Genomic DNA, 21,276 nt, shown 5'->3' on the forward strand with positions numbered 1-21,276 from the left:
CTCTCCACGCCCTGACTTTGTCAGTCCCCACTATACAATCTCAAGCCCTTACATTCTCCTTTGAGGACTTGATGCAATTAATAACTTAATAATTATCAGTCTGCTGTCCCTTTCTCTTGCCAGATTAATTAATTCACTTATTTTCTCATTCGGTTTGCCAAGTACCTACTATGAGCTAGGTGCTGTATGCTCCATAAAGGCATGGGTTCAGGATGCACTGTTCGTCACTGATTCCCACTACCTCATCTGACACATAGTAGATAACTCAACAAAAGTTGTTCAATGAGTGAATGAATATGTTTATCCATTTCAATCTTTTTTTTTTTTCAAAAAATTCAAGGCAATTATATTTATGTACATGCATTTGACCACAGATTTTGAGACAGGTACTCCACAATATCATTGCGTTTTGAGCAATTAACTATTCATGAATTCATATATTCATGCATTATCAGGTCTTTTTAAAAAAATTTTACTTTAAGTTCTGGGGTACATGTGCAGATCTTGCAGGACTGTTACACAGGTATACACATGCTGTGGTGGTTTGCTGCATCCATCACCGTCACCTACATTAGATATTTCTCCTAATGTTATCCCTTCCCAATCTCCCCTCTCCCCCGCTATACCTCCCCAGCCCCCCATCCCCCAACAGACACCAGTGTGTGATGTTCCCCTCCCTGTGTCCATGTGTTCTCATTGTTCACCATCCACTTACGAGTGAGAACACGTGACACAAGAACATGTTCTTGTGTCAGTTTGCTGAGAATGATGGTTTTCAGATTCATCCATGTCCCTGCAAAGGACATGAACTTATTCTTTCTTATGGCTGCATAGTATTCCATGGTGTATATGTGCACATTTTCTTTATCCAGTCTATCTTTGATGGGTATTTGGGTTGGTTCCACATCTCTGCTATTGTAAACCATGCTACAATGAACATACATGTGCATGTGTCTTTATAATAGATCGATTTATAATACTTTAACATACTTATTACAATGTTAGATACAAAGACCATACTCAATAAGTAATCCTTTACAACTTTAGGAGGTAAAGACTGGGTAGCATTTAAACTTTGCATCATCAATTAGCACTTTGAAAAGGCAAATAAAAACACACAGGTGGTTAAAATATTAGCTTTGACGCTTTCTTAAAGTAACTAAGGGACTGTAGTGATGGACAGTCATCACTTTCTTGCCCTAGCATATACAGGTACACAGATGTGCACTAACATAACCAAACATGTATTTATATGCACCTAGATAGCATCTACATAAGCAAACCACTCACATACTTGTTAATCACAGCTTTGTTTATATATTACTTCTACACAGTGGAGTAATAATTTGTGAGTTTTTAAAACTGATATAAGAGATATTTTTCAGTTCATTCTGTGAGCAAATGTGAATAGCCCAAGTTCCTACTAAGAAATTCAAGCCTGGAGAACTGGATTAATAAATATAAATGAATTCATTTGACGGAGTGACATTTTCATTTAATTAAGGCAGAAAATCAGCTCTAAAACAAATGATTGTCCCTGGCAAAGAAGCAGAAACTGGTCCTTAATAAATTTCTAATAGCTCTTCTATGCACTGAGGAAGGTCTTCAGCGATAGAGCACTTTGGTGGGGGTGGGGAGTGGGATGAAGGCGGGGCGAGTGAAGAGAAGCAGGAAAAAAAAAAGAAAAGGAACAGGGAAGCACAAAACGTAATGCATATTTAAAATTTTAAAAATAGAAAGAAAATTAGAGACATTTATGCTTCAATACATGTCAAATCCTGATAGACCAAAATTATTATAGTAAAACTCTTTTCATAACAAAACAAATATCCAAATCCTAAGAGAGAATTAATTAAAAAATATATATATAAAACAGAGGTCAATAAAATTTGCTCTATTATTTCATCTCTTCCTTCTTTCTGTGGTGTGATCTGAATTTTAGGGACACAAATGACAAAAGAAAAGTCAAATTTTCTGATACACAGACATAAGGATAAATGCACAATGTAGTTTACAGTAACTGTGAATTATAACCAACCACATGATAGAAATGGGAAGAACTGAAACGCATATGCAAATACTTCTTTCATGCTTTCAGAATCTCCACCAACGTTTAATAGTTTTTTTTAGCACTAAACATTAGGTTTCTTTCCCTAATATAACTTGGAAAGAGTGAGTCTTTAGATGTGTAAATTAAAGCCATATCACTCCTTGCATAGCTGATGCTTCAAACCTTTGTGGTCACTGTTAATAAATTTCTGTCCACTCATTTACGCCAAATCAATTTCAATTAAATCAATTAAAATGGCAACTAGCAAACTTTCACATTATTGATCTAACAAGATTAAGATTACTTAAGATATTGGCAGCACTAGGAAATGCTATGCTGACTTCTCTGCTTCACTATGATGCCAAGCTGAAAAACAAACAAATTTGATTTCTTAGGGACCCAATAGCTCAGATATGCAGGAAGCATCTCAGCAAAACCAACTGCCACATGTTCCTAGCAGCCCAAAAAATGGAAAATGGAAGATGGAGGGTGATAACTATGTTTTGATAAGCAAGCTATTAAATCTTTCATTGGAATAGCCTCCAATGTTAATTTTTAAAAATGTATCTTGAGTTTCTTGCAAAAGAAAAAATGTATTTTTGAAATAAGAAATACTTCAGAGCATAGGGAGATAGTGGAGAGGAAAGAGCATGGCCTTTGGGGGCAGTTAGTCATCTTACTCACTGCGATGGTTAATTTTGTGTCTCAACTTGACTGGGCCACGGGGTGACCAGATATTTAGTCAAACCATTTTTTGGATGTATCTGTGAGGGTGTTTATGGATGAGAGTAACATTAGAATTGGTAAAGAGAGTTAAGCAGATTTCCCTCCCCAGTGTGGATGGTCTTCATCCAATCAGTCGAAGGCCTGAATAAAACTAAAAGGCTGACCTCCCAGGAGTAAGAGTAAGAGGGAACTCCTTTTGCCCGACTGACCTGAGTTGGGACATCAGGTTCTTTTTTTCTCCCTTCAGACCTGAACTTAAAGATCAGCTCCTCTTGAGTTTTGGGCATGCTAGCTTTTGGAATGAAACTCACACCATCTGCTCTCCTGGTTCTCAGTCCTTTATATTTGAACTGAAACTAAACCATTAGCTTTCTTTGGTCTCCAGCTTACCAACTGCAGATGTTGGGTCTTCTCATCCTCCATAATCACATGAACAGATTCTTTATAATAAATCTCCTTCTCTCCATGTACATACATCTTACTGGCTCTCTAGGAATTCAGACTAATAGAAACCTTTTTTAGCTGTGTGTCCTTAGACAGGCATTCGGGGTTCTTTGGGCCTCCGTTTCTTTATCTATAGAATGGGGTCCATGACACCTACTTTGCAAAATGTCCATGACATTTACTTTGCACACCTACTGTGCAAACTAAATGCAGAATTTATTAATAAAATGTGAAGTGTGCACACAGGTACAAAATCAATATTAGCTCCAGACTTCCATTTGTAATAAAGTGAAGATTTGGGAGACTGTGCCTTTGTATGGAAATAAAAACTAGTAGCTAATGCTAATATTAGATATTAATAACTTAGAAAACTGCTGCCTAACTTTGACAGAACTTTAATGGTTTGAAATATGAATCCTCAAACTGTCCTTTTAGAGCTGAAGCAACTATCTTTGTTTCTCTTCTTCTTCTCTTTTATATTCACAGGGAGTGGTACCATGATAACTTTGCCCTTATACCTGCCAAGCACAGGAAATTGTGGTCTCTGTGTAAAGTAACTTGTTTATTAATCCTTTGCGGACCGCCTAAGAAAACTTATTTCATATTTCTGGGGAAACAGGAGGTAGGATTTCAGCAGTGCTGTCTCCTGAGAACTACAGAAGGTGAGCTACTTTCTTAGGTCTTGAAGACATCGCCTGAAAGGTTAGGTGATAGTGTTAGATGGGCTCCATCCTAGTTTGGATTTTAAGATAGGATACCCTTACGTACCCCAAGTGCTGAAAACTCCTTATTAATTCACCTGGTTAGACAAGTGAACTATTTAAGGCCAAAGGGGCTTTGACTCAGATGCTATTAAAGAGATGCATGCATGCCTGGAGTGCTGTGTGCTCTGAATCTGTATAGTGCTGAACAGATACTCATGCTTTCATGGGCACAGGAGTCAACTGCAGTGAAGCCGTGAAAAATACCAATACCTGGGCCTGAGGGTCTAATTTGGCAGGTTCGAGATACAGCCCAGCAATCTACCCTTGGAAGAAGTAGAACAAAAAAATTCTGCTGCAAGAAGAATTTTTTTTTTTTTTTTTTTTTTTGCATTCTCCTGGGAGAGGAGAATGTGGTGGAGAAGAGTGAAGGATGAACCGTCATAACCCTCTCCTTTACCGTTTTCCAATCTATCACCAGAGGTTGTCTAGTTTCCTCTTCTCTTGAGGTGAGGATTACTTCCTCTTCCTCATTTGCCACCACCCTTATCTAAGTTGTCATCATATCCTCAGTAGATTACCACAGCAGCCTCCTAACTAGATGTCTTGCCTCCTGTCTTTGCTTTTCCAGTGTATCCTCTCATCTTTTGTTACGTAAATCTGATTAGGAGTGTCTCTGATTCACAACCCTTCAGTAGTTCCCACTGTCTTCAGGACAAATTCTAGATTCCTTGAGAAAAGCAAACAAATAAGGCATTAGCTTCACCATCCAGTCCTTTCCTTACCTTTCCAATCTCACTTCCTGCCATCTCCCCTCCCTTCTGAACAACTCCTAACCCTCTGTTAGGTTTCTTCATGTTCTTGGAACACACCAAACTTCCTCTTCAACCTTTGCCTCTGCAATGGTTAACTTTATGTGTCAACTTGACTGAGATAAGAGATGCCCAGATAGCTGGTAGAACATTATTTCTAGGTGTACCTGCTAGGGTGTTTCCAGAAGAGATTAGCCTTGAAATCAGCATACTAAGTAAAGAAGAGCTGCCCTCACCAATGCAGGTGAAGTTGTCCTGCCTGTTGAGAATATGAACCAAACAAGAGTGGAAAAGGACAAATTCTTTCTTTCTCTTCTTGAGCTGAGGCGTCCATTTCCTTTTGCCCTTGGACATTGTAGCTACTGATTCTTGGGCCTAAGGACTCTGGGACTTACACCAGCAGCTCCCTCTATTCCCAGGCCTTCAAACTTGGACTAAATTATACCACCAGATTTCCTGGTTTTTCCGCTTGTAGAAGGCAGATCGTGGGACTTCTCAGCCCCCATAATCATGCGAGCCAATTCCCATAATAAATCTCCTTCTATATGTCTATATATACCCTATTGGATGTTTCTCTCTGAAGAACCCTAATACAGCCTCAGAACAGACTGTTCCTTGCAACTGGGACATTTTCTTTCTATAGTCGCCAAGCACCACCTATCATCCTAGCTAACTCTTCTTCCTCTTTTAGATCTCAGCTTCCTGAGGGCGATTTTCCTGATTCCTTAGAGCCAGAGAAGTCCCTCTGCTTACTTGCTCCCCAAAGCATAATTAATGACCCCATTCATGTCACCCACCATGTTACTATGATTCCATGTGGATGAGTGTCTTCTCCACTAAAATGTAAAATCCACGTATATAAGAATCATATTTATCTTATTATATTTTGCCAAAAGCTAATAAAAACCTTATTATATTTTGCCATGTATATAAGAATCGTATCTGTATTATATTTTGCCAAAAGCTAGTAAAAACCTGACACAAAGCAGGCATTATACACAGTTTTACAGTAATTATACTGTCACAGCATGCTGTATCTCTCTACAGCTCTTATCACTTTGGCAATTTTATGTTTGTTTGATGACTGAAGAGGAAATAAACACACCTTGCTAACTGTAAAGCTGGCATAGTTCAGAGGTCACTTTTTCTCATATCCTTTTCTGACACATATCTTCTAGATTGCATACCCTTTCTACGTGACACTGCAAACACCCACCTTCTGTCACACCTCCGACATTTCTGTGCTATACTTTTTTCATATAGTTCTCCTTCATATGACTTCAAGGGCAAGAACTTAATATTTATCCCTGTATCCCTAACATATAGCATATAAACAGTAGTTGACACTTTGTAGGTTCTCAATGTTTTTTAAATTACTAAACAAATGATTGTGTAATTGCTACTGTAAAAAGATCAGCAAAATGAAGGCTAAGCGCAGTGGCTCACACCTGTAATCCCAGCACTTTGGGAGGCCAAGGCAGGTGGATCACCTGAGATCAGGAGATCAAGAACAGCCTGACCAATATGGTGAAACCTGTCTCTACTAAAAATACAAAATTAGCTGGACATGGTGGCGCATGCCTGTAATCTGGCTGAGGCAGAAGAATTGCTTAAACCCAGAGGCAGAGGTTGCAGTGAGTCAAGATTGTGTCACTGCACTACAGCCTGGGCAACAAGAGCAAAACTCCATCTCAGAAAAAATAAAGAAGAAGAAAAGATAAACAAAATGAAAAGAGGGATACTAAGAATGGAAGTGTTATTTCAGAGAAGGATGGAAGGCTTTATTCTTGTCTGGGACTCAAGGCTGGACCAATGGCTACACAACTTTAGAGTCCATTCACAGTGTAGACTATGCACATGAGCCTTTTAGAATTGGAATGTAGAAACTCTGATGCAATGTGAGGCTTGAACTCTACACTGTACAGGGGTTTATGCCAGACACTGAGAACTGGTGGTCCCAAAGAAAAAGGTCACAGAGAAATTAGCTAATATGCAATATTAGGGACAGAAGTCCTAAAGCACATAGTCAGCATATCTTTCTGTTTCTTCTTAGAGAAGCCAGGACATCTCAGTGCATCTCTGAAGGTGGCTTTGATTTCCTCTTACCCAGTCCACATGTCATTGTTCACATTCAACTACCCCTCTAAAAAGCTCATAGGACATACATATGAGCACCATACATATTAGATTGTAGGGTCTAGAATTATCCCCAGGAATAAAACCAGTATCTATTGTTGAAAGCTTATAACTCATCTTTCTTCAATGCAACATTAGTAATTTAAGATGCTTTAAATATACGGTCAAGCCATGAGGTCAAGGTGATTAACAGCGCAACCTTATGACCATCTTAAATTGTCCAAACAAGAGATATCACATATGTTGTTGCATCTAGGACATTTAAATGCTAAATGCAAAGTGGTCAATGCATTTAAGGTTGGTGAGTTCTGCAGGAGCAGATATGAAGCATCTGAAGTCTCTCAAGTTCCCTAAAAGTTACTCATCAGTAGAAAACAATGACTTAAAACACAGAGCTGTGAAGCAGCAATGACAAGGATCATTCCTGATGGAAAAAGCCCAAATTAGACAAACTATAGACATGTCTCTCATATGCTGGTTAGAGGAACCATCAGGGTTGCTACAATAGGCAGACCTTTTTCTACTATGAACAATGTAACAGACAAGAATCAAGAGCCCATGTCAAGCCTTCCTTTAAAGAAAACCCCTTCTTGGATTAACTAACCATAATGGAGTCCCAGAATAAAAATGAAACAGGAATAGATGCTAACCAGGATAAACATCTCATAATTCTAACTGCTACTGATAAACTGACATACGATTTTAATAATCCTCAAAAAGTCAGAATTTCGGCCTTTAAATATAAAGCTCATTCCAAGGAGAATTTCTCGGATGGCTTAAAGACTTGATACATTTAGAAATATTCCTGGCCACCACATTTCTTCAAGAGTGTGAAGATTTTGAAATGTGTTGGGGGAAATCTTAAGGAGGTAGTAGTTTGGGAAAATGTGGACTTGGAGGAAATTGAGAAGTGACACATGGTTGGCGGATCATAATCAAATAAGGCTTAATGAAGAAGTAGTAATAAAAGAACCTAGTCACAGAAGAATAATCTGTTCAGAATCATATTACTCATCTAAAATCTTCATCTACCATAATCCGCTGAGCTCATGGTCATAGGAGAAGTTTCACTTAACAGTTACTTGAGAGTGTCACTCAGGAGAACATTTAAGGACTGAAAATATTTGATGAAACAACTCAAAGCAGGTGAATGGCTTATATTTAAGAGACCTCGCCATTGTCTTTACTTGGCAGGTCAGTAGAAAAAGATCACAAGGGAATAAAGAGATTCTTAAAAAAAGAGATCCTGAGTAATGTTGCTCATGGAGAGAGATTATTCAAAAATGGCTTTGTAACTATGTTTATTTTCTTATGAATCCATAAAAATTTGATATTGCATTCACCCTTTGAGAAGATTAAGTGGAAAATGAAATAAAGACAACGAGAGAAAAGGCCAACAATTAAATTTATATCAGCAAAGCATACAGAGGATCCACCTACTGCTAGCACTATGCAAAGCAAAATTAGAGCACAACTGAAGTTTGCTCATAGTCTATAAGGAAGACAAATTACCACCATGCCTTTACACATAAGCTTCTCCTTCTGCCAGCCTTTGCGCAACATTCTTATCCCTTAAAAACTAGCTAATTTGTTGTAACACTGGCAAGTCTTCCTTATCCTACCTATTCCCAAGTGAGGCTGAGTTCCAGCTCTGTGCCTTCATTATACTATCATGTATCTCTATAATGGCATACATCACTCTATCCTTATTGCTAGAATGGGCATTTCCTTTTTATCCCTAGTACCTCACGCAAAGCCTGGGGCACAATGGATGGAAGTACAATAAATACTATGTGATGAATACAATATTATTAGTCTGAACAAAGTGCTAAGAAATGCACAGTGGGCAAAAACAGACACATAGTCCAACGGAACAGAATAGAGAACTCAGAAATAATGATGCACACCTACAGCAATCTGATCTTTGACAAGCCTGACAAAAACAAGCAATGGGGAAAGGATTCCCTATTTAATAAATGTTGCTGGGAAAACTGACTAGCCATATGCAGAAAATTGAAAGTGGAACCCTTAATTATACCTTATACAAAAATTAACTCAAGATGGATTAACACTTAAATGTAGGCCGGTCACAGTGGCTCACGCCTGTAATCCTAGCACTTTGGGAGGCTAAGGCTAGCAGATCACCTGAGATCAGGAGTTTTAGGCCACCCTGGACAACATGGTGAACTCCTGTTCCTACTAAAAATACAAAAATTAGCTGGGTATGTTGGTGGGTGCCTGTAATCCCAGCTACTCAGGAGGCTGAGGCAGGAGAATCACTTGAACCCAGGAGACAGAGACTGCAGTGAGGTGAGATTGCACCATTGCACTCCAGCCTGGGCCATGAGTGAAACTCCATCTCAAAACAACAACAACAACAACAACAACAACAACAACAAACAACACCACCACCACCACCACCACTTAAATGTAAAATCCCAAACCATAAAAACTCTAGAAGAAAATCTAGGCAATACCATTCAGGGCATAGGCACAGGCAAAGATTTCATGACAAAAATGTCAAAAGCAACTGCAACAAAAGTAAAATTGACAAATGGGATCTAATTAAACTAAAGAGCTTCTGCACAGCAAAATAAACTATCATCAGAGTGAACACACAATCTACAGACCGAGAGAAAATTTTTGCAAGTTATCCATCTGACCAAGGTCTACTGTCTAGAGTCTATAAGGAACTTAAACAAATTTACAAGAAGAAAACAACCTCATTAAAAAGTGGGCAAAGGACATGAACAGACACTTTTCAAAAGACAACATTTATGTGGCCAAAAAACATATGAAAAAAACCTCAACATCACTGATCATTAGAGAAACGCAAATAAAAATCACAGTGAGATACCATCTCATGCCACTCATAACAGGGATTATTACAAAGCCAAGAAACAACAGATGCTGGTGAGGTTGTAGAGAGATAGGAATGGTTTTACACTGTTGGTGGGAATGCAAATTAGTTCAAACATTGTAGAAGACAGTGTGGTGACTCCTCAGAGACCGGGAACCAGAAATATCATTTGACCCAGCAATCACATTACTTGGTATACAACCAAATAAATATAAATCATTCTGTTTTAAAGACACATCCATGGATATAATCACTGTAGCACTACTTACAATAGCAAAGACACGGAGTCAACCCAAATGTTCATCAGTGATAGACTGGATAAAGAAAATGTGGCACATATACACCATGGAATCCTATGCAGCCATAAAAAGCAATGAGATCATGTCCTTTGCAGAGACATGGATCGAGCTGGAGGCCATTATTCTCAGCAAACTAACACGGGAACAGAAAACCAAACACTGCATATTCTAACTCATAAGTAGGAGCTGAACAATGAGAACACATGAACACAGGGAGGGGAACAAGACACACTGTGGCCTGTCTGGGTGGCGGCTGGTGGGAGGGAAAGCATCAGGAAAAATAGCTAATGAATACCAGGCTTAATACCTGATTGATGGGTTGATAGATGCAGCAAACCACTATGGCACACATTTACCTATGTAACAAACCTGCACATCCTGCACACGTACTCTGGAACTTAAATAAAAATAAAAAAAAAAAAAAAAAAAAAAGGAAATTCAGATGGATGAGAGAAGGATTGGTTCTGCCTGAAAGACGAGGTAAGTTTTCCCAGAAGAGTTAATATCTCATGAAGGCTATGTCTTTTCCTGAGTTTTATTATGCCATATTCATAACAATCCTGGGAATAGATCTTATTCCCATTTTTATAATGAAGACATCTTAATTTCTGACAAGCAACTTGCCCAAAGGTAATACATCCATGAAATGTCTAGAATGGCTATGCGATGCTAAGGAGTTTGATTTTTATTCTGTAGGAAACTGGGAACCATTAAATGTTTTAAGGATGGAAATAATGTCAGAAATATATCTAACTCTGGCAATAGAAGTGGGACTTTAATTGAAGGAGAATTGAGGGAGCAGGACAGAGACTTCAGATCAAATGATAACTAGAAGGTTATTCAAACAGCCTGCAAAAGAGCTGAAGAGGAATGAATTAACACAGTGGTTAGGGTAGATATAAGACTGGGAAAGATGGGAAACTCACCTCACAAGCAGAACTCTGAGGATTTGGTCATGGATTCCACTTGAGTGGTGAGGAAAATGGAGTAATCACAGGTGACTCTGAGCCTTCTATGAAAGGTGACACTGAGTTATGGAGGTATTAACCTTGAGAACCAACACAGGAGGAAGAACAGACTGGGGAAATGGTAGAAAAGATAACGGGTTAGATTCGGATATTTTAAATCTGAGATGTCAGAGGAATATTCAGGGGTACACATCTTTTAGAGAGAGAAAACTAAGAATCTTTAGTTTCAAAGAGGTCTAAAATGTAAATCTGAGAGTCACTATGAAGTAGGGAATGCTTAGCCATGGAGGGTGAGATTGTCCAGGCAGCATTCAAAACGCCAACAACTAAGAGGACCTGTCCCCAGGAGGAATCAGCATTTGGGAAGTTGCAGAAGATGGAAGCTTGCCAACAGCCTGAGAGAGGCCATTAGAAACAGAACCAAGAGAATCAATATCATATACATGGAAACATGTGAGCACCAAGGCAGGGAAATGCTCATGCTATCCAATGATAAAGCAGAACTGCATTCAAGTGAACTGGTATGTGAACATCAGATTTGTAACACCAAAGCCTCAATTAAATAAAAGACATGAAAGAGCCTGGAAATTCAAATAGTATAATTTGAGACATACTAGACAATTAGAACATCATACATTCTTCACATATGCATAAAAAGGAATCTGACCTCCTCATGTTTTCTTTCTCAGGAGCAAGAAGATTTTCTTCCTCAGAAGAGAGATAAAAGGAAGCATTTCTCAATGTCACTTGTAGAAAGACATCCTATTGCCTAGTCAATAGATACTGGGCAAATTTGTTTTGAATAAATGAGTTAATAGTAAACATGTTTGACCTGAACTTACCTTGAGAAAGATTACAAGAGTCTCTCAAGAAACTGGGGATGATTAGGATACTGGTGGCTCCAGGAAGCACTAGGTAGAACTTCTATAAAGATGCAGTAATTTTTTCAAAAAATCTCCCATTGTTTTTGTATGTATTAAAGCCAGTCTCTAAATCTGTTTTTCGTCTTCTTCCATAGTCTTAAGAATACTGATCTGGCAGTTTCTTATGAGGTCAAACATACATTTAAGATATCAATCAGCAATTCCACTTCTAGATATTTACTTTTTTAGTGAAATAAAAATCAGTGTTTATAACAAAAACCTGTGTGTGAGTGCTTACTGCTGCTTTATTTGTGTTAAACAAAACTGTAAACAACTCAAATGTCCCGCAGCTGAGGAATGGATACACAAACTATGGTTATATTAGGTCAGTGCAAAAGTAATTGAAGTTTTTACCTTTAAAAGTAACGGCAAAAGCCACAATTACTTTTGCAGCATTCTAATGCAGTCAGTGGAATATTCAGCAATGAAAGTGAGTGGAATGATGACACACCACATCTTTGATAAGTCTAAATGCATCTCCGTAAGTGACAGAAGCCAGACTCTATGACTCCTTTTCTATGACATTCTGGAGAAGGCAAAACCGTAGGGATGGAAAGCATCATACTGTAGGGATGGATGGATGGATGGCGAAACTGTAGGGATGGAAAGCATCATTGGTTGCCAGGAGCTGGCAGTAATAAAAGGAGCTGACAACCAAGGGGCACTGGGAGAGTATTTTCTGGAGTAATGGAAATTTTCTATCTTGACTGTTGTGGTAGTTATTCAACCATGTGCATTTGCCAATACTTCCGTAACTGTGCACTAAAAATGGTGAATTTTCCTGTATGCAATACAGTATATACCTTAATAAAAACAATGAGATAAAAAGAATACTAGCACAGAAATTAGGAGAACTGCCATCTAGTTTCAGTTATGCCACTACCTAGCTGTGTAGCTACGAACAAATCTCTGATCCTCTTTAGGTCTTGGTGCCCAAATCTGCAATCTGAGACTGGACAATTTCTCAACAAGTCTATTGCTCCATTCTACAAAGACGTCTTTCTTTAAGCAAGGTGGTGGACCAGATGGCCTATTTCAGTTCAGATGGCCTACTTGAGTTGCTGAAGTATCTGCGGAGGTGACTGGACTAAAATAGTTAGTCTGTACATATAGTTCTAAAAAGTCTTCTTGGATTAGAAAGTAGTGTTTCTAATTTTTGTTATTCCAAAAGACGGAGCTTTGGGAAAGTCCATCTGGTTATGCAATTCCTGACTAAAATTTGACACACATATTTGGACAATGTGAAAAAAGTTCTTCAGGAAACACTAATGTTTAATGAGCTATAACTGGCCCTGGTAAACAAGCATGCTCTTCTTTTTTCATATTATAGGCACTAATTATAAAGGCATATGAGGATGGTGGCATCTACTACTAGCATCTGCCTTATTCTCCAGCTGAGACACTGTTTTCTATTGCCTGAATTTACCCAACCCTCATAGTTGCTGATATATTTTTATACTTTCTATGTATTTGTAGCCAAGAAATTCACTAAAAGGGACACCCCAAAATGGCTCCACACTATACAATGAGAAAATAAAAGAATAAAAATAATAATCTTGACAATGATTTCAAAGCTTGTATTATTTTACTTGTAAAGCAGCGGTCCCCAAACAATGGGCTAGCAATTTTTTTTTTTTACTCTGGGAAAAAACATATAATATTAAATTTAATATATTAACCATTTTTAAGTATATAGTTGAGTCATGTTAAGTACATCTAAGTTGTTGTGCAATGGATTTCTATAAGGTTTCATCTTGCAAAACTGAAACTTGTACATGAAACATGAATTTCTCCTCCCCCAAGCCCTTGGTAGTCACTTTTCTACTTTGTTTCTACAATTCTATTTTAGATATTCCAAATGAATAGAATCATTTTGAATATTTGTCCTTTTGTGACTCACTTATTTTGTTTATCATGATGTCTTTGAGGTTTATCATGCAGCACATGGCAGAGTTTCCTTCTTTTTAAAGGCTGAATAATATTCCATTGTGTATGTATACCATGTTTTCTTTATCCATTCATCTGTTGATAGACACTTGGGTCACTTCAATCTCTTGCCTATTGTGAATAATGCTGCACTGAACATGGGTGTATAATTATTTCTTCAAGATCCTGCTTTGAATTCTTTCGGATATGCACCCAGAAGTGAGATGGCTGTATCATATGCTAACTCTATTTTTAGTTTTTTGAGGAACCTCAATATTGTTTTCCATAATGGCTATACAATTTTATATTCCAACTAACAGTATCCAAGGGATCTAATTTCTCTACATTCTTGCCAACACTACTTTCTGTTCTTTTGGTAGTGGCCGTTCTAATGGATGTGAGATGACATGTGGTTTTGATTTGCATTTCTCTAATAATTAGTGAGGTTGAACATCATTCCATATGCCTGTTGGCTATTTGTATACCTTTTTTGGAGAACTGTCTATTTGAACGCTTTGCTTATTTTTTATATGGCTTGTTTTTTTTCTTTTGTTGAGTTGTAGAAGTTTCTTATATATTCTGGATATTAACCTCTTTTCAGATATATGATTTATATATACGTTCTATTCTGTGCTGTGTTGTCTTTTCACTCTGTTGTTTCCTTTGATGTGTATCAGTAATTCTTTTTGTAAATAAAATTTATTGGAACATTTCTATGTCGAATTCATTTAAATATTATTGATGGTTTGGTTTTGCCTAGTGGGGGTAGTTGCTACAGATATCATATGGCCAGCAAAGACTAAAACACTAACTAACTGGTCCTTTACAGAAAAGGTTTGCCAACCACTCTCTGTCATAGAATTTGCAATAAACTCTATTATATGGTTGCTACATAAAATCTCATTTAACTACCACCTTGAGATGGGAATTATTAGCCCATTTGACATACTAAGGCAATAAAACATAATGAGTAAAAGCTTGCTGTGGAGTTGGACAGACCTGTGCTATGCTTTTTACTAGTTGTCTGACTTTGAGTATATCACTTAATCTCTTCATCCTCACTTACCCCCATATGTAAATTGGGGCTAACAAACAGTGCTGACCATGGTGGGGTAAATGTCAGAAGCTGATGTGACAATTAGTGCATGCTTTGTATATAGTAAACATTTATCACTCGTTAGCTATACGAGAAACAATCACATAGCTAATACTGAACATTCAGCATTCAGTATTCTTGGAAGGGTTTCCCTACTAGAAACACTGCCCACTATTAGAAAGCTAAGAAAGCCCCTTGTGTCCTTGATTATAGATTAATTTGAAGGATCCCAAAATAATCTGCACCACAGTTGTATGTTATATAAGGCACCTTTCCCCTGTCTCTCATGAATCAAACAGGAGAGCATAATAATGTTTCCAGCTCTACACTGTGATTCCCAAGAGACAACTAGAAGTACTCCAACATAGCTGAGTTTCTAGCAGGTACATGCAAGCAGAACAACAAGAACAACCAGATTGACATCCTGGCCACTCATGGACACAACACAGAAGACCAAAAGGCTACATGAAGGAGAGAACCACTTTAAAGGCACCAAAGGGATGACGTGAAATCAAGTCCAAGCATTGATCATGTTACTTGCAAATATCAGATAGTAAGGGGGTATTGAGATTCAGAGCAGGGGAAATCAGAGGCCAGGATTTCAGTTTAAGGACAGCTCTGGATTTAGACGATAATCTGTTTCAGGAATTTTTGTCACGATTCAGTGCTAGGGCCTATATACTCATATATCAACTATGCATCCAACATACAAAAATTTTCAAATGCCTGACAGTTTTTGTCAGCACCCAGAAGGAGGAAAGCAAGAAAAAAGAGGGCAAATATTTCCTCTTTTCTGTGTTCAAATAACCCACGGTGGCCAGGCAGAGCTCTTTTGATACATTTGTGACCTTTTTGCCTGCTGACATGGAGCTCCTGGCCAACTGTGTAAAAACAATTAGTGTAGAATCAAAAGCTTAAGACATGTTTTAAAACAGCAACTGAAAGGCAGAAAAGTAGGCTTAGTTATCTGTTATTTTATTGCCTCTATAAACACTACAGAATGAGCTTTCAGATGATTATATATAATTTAAAGGTCTGATTACAAACTGATGCAACCAATTTGATGTGTTTGCGTGTGTATGTTTAATTTCTACACCCAAAGAGTGTTGTTTCCTTGAGAGAAAATCTTAGCGTGCATTCATTTGTTTGTTTTAGAACTGATTTCCAACTTTGTGGCTGGTTCCTTTGAATGTCTTCAGCATGGGAATTACTTCATCCTTTAAGGATGTTGTTCTTCCTTAAAAGTGGTAGCCAAAAATTTAACTCCAGATCATGTATTTAAGGTGGACAATCAAGCACTGAAACACTGTGGGTCAAAAATAAAGTTTGGAAGAAACGAATTCCCCAATTAAAAAATTAGCAAAGAATTGGAGTAGATATTTTTCCAAAGCAGATACACAAATAACCAGTAAGTACATGCAAGGGTGTGCAATATCATTAGCCATCAGGGAAATGCATATCAAAACAACAATGAGTTTCCACTTTACACATGCTTGAATGGCTATAATAAAAAAGACAGGCAATAACCAGTGTTGGTGAGGATGTGGTGAAATTGATTTCTCAAACATCACTGGTGGGAATGTAAAATGGTGAAGTCACTTAGCTTTTCATATACATGGAGTTGTTACCATATTACCCAGAAGCTTAACTCCTAGGTATATATCCATGAGAAATGAAAACACATGTTTGTGAAAAAACTTGCACAAAAATGTTCAAAGCACCAATATTAATAATAACCAAAATCAAGAAACAATCTATCAACTGATGGATAAATGCGGTATATTCATCCAATGGTATATTATTCAGCAACAAAAAGAAAAGAAATATTTACACATGCTTACCATATGGATTAATCTTAAAATTATTATCCTAATGAAATTAGCCAATCACAGAAGACACATATTATTCTATTTATAGAAAATGCCCCAAATAGGCAGATGAACAAAAAGTAGATTATAGTCACACACCACATTTCAGACAATGACAAACCACATACACAATGGTAGTCCTTTAAGATTATGATGCTCAAGTTTTATTGTGCCTTTTCTATGCTTAGATATGTCTAGATACACAAATACGGTTGTGTTACAACTGCCTACAGTATTCAGTACAGTAACCTGCTGTAGCCTAAGAGCAATAGGCTATACCAATTAGCCTATGTGTGTAGTAGGCTATACCATTTCGTTTTGTCTAAACATACTCTATCACGTTCACATAATGACGGAATCAGGAACAATGTATTCTCAGAACATATCCCTGTCGTTAAGCAGTCAAGATTCCAGGAGCTGGTGCTGGCAGTGTTGGGAAGAAATGGGGAATGACTGTTAAAGGTTATAAAGTTTCTTCTTGGGTTAATGGAAATGTTTTAAAATTGATTATTAGTGATGGTTGCACTCTCTTTACACTCTTAAACACCACTGAATTTTATGCTATAAGTGGTATGTTGCATGTTATGTGAATTACATCTCAATAAAGATGTTATAAAAATCAGGATTATTATAAATTATGAGGTTGATTTAATTGCATGGCTTCTATTACTGATAGCCAACAATATTCTGTATTTACTATCATACTGTACTGAGTGATTTACATATCTTAGCTCTTTTAATTCTTACAACATCCCTAGTTAGTGAGCACAGCAAAATGTGTTAGGTACAGGATTTAAAATTTGGGCCTGTCTGAGGCCAAAATTCACCCTTTCTCCTTGTTTCTTTTTAAAAAATTGTATTCCTCTAAATAGTTAATGTACCCACACATTTCATAAAACAAAGTGACATAAAAGGCACACACCCTCTCTCCATCCACCATCTTCCCGCTCCCACAGGTGCAGCTTGTATTAGCTTCTTGTACATCATTCAGCATTTCCTTAAAACAAAACACATATGGATATACATTTTTACTTCCCCCTCTTTGGCAAATGTAGCATACTATATGCATTGTTCAAATATAGTATACTATGCTATGCTCAAATATAGCATACATTGTTCTGCACCTTGCTTTTTTCACATCTTTTTTCATAGCTGAGAGTACACGGGTGCCTGGGTGTACCATAATTTAATTTGCTATTCCCTTAAAGATGGACAGTTAAGTTGTTCCCAAGAAGCTATATTTTGAAATTGCATCCAAAGGCAAGAAGAAAACTCCTAAGAAATGCAATCATTTTAAAAATAAATTCCTTTCCTCAAAAATGGACTACTTTGAAAGCGATAACTTTTTAAAATGTGTTGGTTAGTAAATATTTGTTAAATATCAATGCAATGGTTTAAATGTTATGTCCCCTCAAAATTTGTGTACTGAAATCCTAACCCCCAAGGTGATGGTATTGGGAGGTGGGGCCCTTGGGTGGCGATCAGGTCATGAGGGTTCAGCCCTCATGTATGGGATTGGTGCTCTTGTAAAAGTGGCCCCACAGAGATCCCGTCCCACTTCCTCGAGGTGCATTACAATGATTAGAAGGCCATTTGTGGGGAAGTGGGCCCTCATCAGACACTGAATCTGCTGGTGCCCTGATCTTGGACTTCTCAGCCTCTTGAATTGTGAAAGAGAAATTTCTGTGGTTTATAAGCTACCTAGATTATGGTATTTTGTTACTGCAGCTTGAACATATTAGATAATCATCAACAAAAAAAATTAAATGCATTACACCAGAGTGACAGCCCCACGTGAACCATGGAAAGATATTCCATCACTAAGGATTAGAGCTGTGATTCAAAGCCCAGGGATTTCCAAAAACATTCCAAAATGTTTGTACTTATTCAGCATATTGTTTCTGCTAAATAATATTTACAGAGATGAAGAATCAAATATTCATTCTTGAATCATCTATTACCCCTATGGTAAACTTCTACATGATATATATGTTAAACTAATCAGTTCACTTGAGTGGAATGAAATTCTAATATTTTTATTATAGCAAACCTAGACCCAAAATATTTTAACTCTAACCGGTGTTTAGAACGTCTATTATCAGTCATAAAACATAAAAACAACTTGTCAATTTTCTTTCTTTTTTATTTTTTTAATTTTTATTTTTTTTATTTTTATTTTTGAGATGGAGTTTCGGAGTTTCGCTCTTGTTACCCAAGCTGAAGTGCAGTGGTGCGCTCGGCTCACCGCAGCCTTCGCCTCCTGGGTTCAGGCAATTCTCCTGCCTCAGCCTCCTGAGTAGCTGGGACTACAGGCATGCACCACCATGCCCAGCTAATTTTTTGTATTTTTAGTAGAGACGGGGTTTCACCATGTTGACCAGGATGGTATCGATCTCTTGACCTTGTGATCCACCCGCCTAGGCCTCCCAAAGTGCTGGGATTACAGGCGTGAACCACCGTGCCCAGCCCTCCCTCCTTTTTATTTTTTTTAAAGAAACTATTACTTCAATAAGGCTATGGATTTTCTGAAGGATGCCTGACATGGTTTGAGCATTAACATGTGAAGAACCGGCTCATTCCTCTAATCCCGGCAGTTTGGGAGGCTGAAGTGTGCAGATCACTTCAGTCCAGGAGTTTCAGACAAACTTGGCCAACATGTCAAAACCCCATCTCTACTAAAAATACAAAAAATTAGCCGGGTGTGGTGGCGCACACTTGTAATCCCAGCTACTTGGGAGGCTGAGGCATGAGAATCGCTTGAACTTGGAGGCAGAGATTGCAGTGAGCCAAAACTGTACCACTGCACTCCAGCCTGGGCAAGAGAGTGAGACCCTGTCTTGAATAAACCAAAACCAAAATCAAAAACAAAACATGTGAAAAACAAGCAATAAAAAGTGTAATATCAGCACAGACAAAATATTCAAGAGCTCGAGAACAACACTGCCTTCCAAAGTGAACTGGATGAAAGAATTAAAAATGTACAGCCTTTCAAAGCTAAAGAAAGTGACAATTACTGAATTGAAAAGGCTGAACTGAGCATTATCTTCCCAGAACACAAAAGTATATTTAGCTTAATAGACCTAAGTACTATCTTAAGAAAAATCTTCTATATTATGCATCTAGGGCAACAAGAGCTGTAGAAATGATTCTCCAAAGCAAACACATCGCAGGCTGACACTAGTAGAGGAAGAGTCAAAGGCACACACAATGCATCACATGTGAGTTTAGGCCTCATTCTATAGATTGTCACCAGAGGGAAAAAATGAGCTGCAAAAACCACAGACACTAAACAGAACCTGGGAAGAACTTTGCTTGTGGTTGAAGCTTAAAACATATGCATACTTGCATTTTCTGATTATAATTGTAATATGAATTTGAAGAAGGTTTGGGAAATACAGAAAAAATAAGAATTAAAATCACCCACTTATCCCACAATTCAGAGAGAACTATTAAAATGGTTGGCATATTCACTTGCAGTCCTTTTTTCTATTCATATAAGAATATACGGCTTTTACAAAATTGGGCTTATATTATACACACAATTTTACACATGGCTTTCCCCCCACCTTGTATGACTTCTTAAGTACTTATATTCTTTGAAGATATAATTTTAATAACCGCTTTATTTAAGCAGAATTACTTGATTCTTTTCATATTGCTGGACCTCCAGTTTACGTCTAAATTTTCTGTTTTCCAAACAGCACTGTGATAGACTTTCTTATCATAATTTTCATATTTCTATCTACTTCTTAAAAGAAACTTAAAAAGTACGTCAGTATTTCACATTCAAATTTAAATCATTCAGTGTACCAGTACCTATAAATTCACCAATGGAAGTCTCTGGGGACAAAATGCAAATAATGCATGTGAAATAAACAATACCATTTTATTATCCCTTGAAGTCTATATTTATCCTTCTAGAATAGTCATCTTTCAGAGAACACATTATTTCCCAATGGACTATTATTAGGTTAATCTAAATGCAATAATGAAACTTGGCTGACCCAGATTTCTCCAGTATCAGTATGCACGTAATTACAATATTCTGCAGAATGACAAATACTCAAGGCTCTCGAAAATACGTATTTTATCATCCTTTCATTTAAAATGATATACGATGGACACTAAAATAAAACAAATAAAGGTTATAGCCAATGAAGGTTGATAGCAACCAAATCTTATGTAGACATTGAAGTTACATATAGTGTAACTTAGAGCTTTCTTCAAATTCTGGCTTTATTTTGTGACTTCCACAGTCATCAGGATCTTAAGTGCTCTCTTCGTATTGAAGTTATTTATAATTCCTGTTAAGAATTATATACTCTTCTTAACAGTCCAGTCCTAGATTCACTATGGTCTATTTTAAAAATTATTCTACTTACAAGAAGTTAAATGGGGTTCTCACAATCTCTAAAGTGTGTGTGTATAATACATTCATGTATATTTATACATATCTAAAATGTTTTT

General features: G+C 37.4%; 1 protein-coding gene across 4 annotated transcripts in view; it reads right to left on the reverse strand.

Moving 5' to 3' along the window:
* The window catches only part of SAMD12 (sterile alpha motif domain containing 12), a 418,645-nt gene that overhangs the window by 172,514 nt on the left and 224,855 nt on the right, over positions 1-21,276 (reverse strand). The window contains exon 5 of one of the 4 annotated variants that reach the window (XM_032246436.1): positions 16,956-17,806. The exons of the other annotated variants lie outside the window; for them this stretch is intronic. Coding sequence (XP_032102327.1) covers positions 17,793-17,806 — 14 coding nt within the window. The 3' untranslated portion in view covers positions 16,956-17,792. Of the gene's footprint in view, positions 1-16,955; positions 17,807-21,276 lie in introns of those variants that run through there. 4 annotated transcript variants of the gene reach the window in all.

The sequence above is a fragment of the Sapajus apella genome, unplaced genomic scaffold, assembly GCF_009761245.1.
Source record: "Sapajus apella isolate SASKATOON/1434 unplaced genomic scaffold, GSC_monkey_1.0 scaffold3, whole genome shotgun sequence".
In the NCBI taxonomy this organism is placed as follows: domain Eukaryota; kingdom Metazoa; phylum Chordata; class Mammalia; order Primates; family Cebidae; genus Sapajus; species Sapajus apella.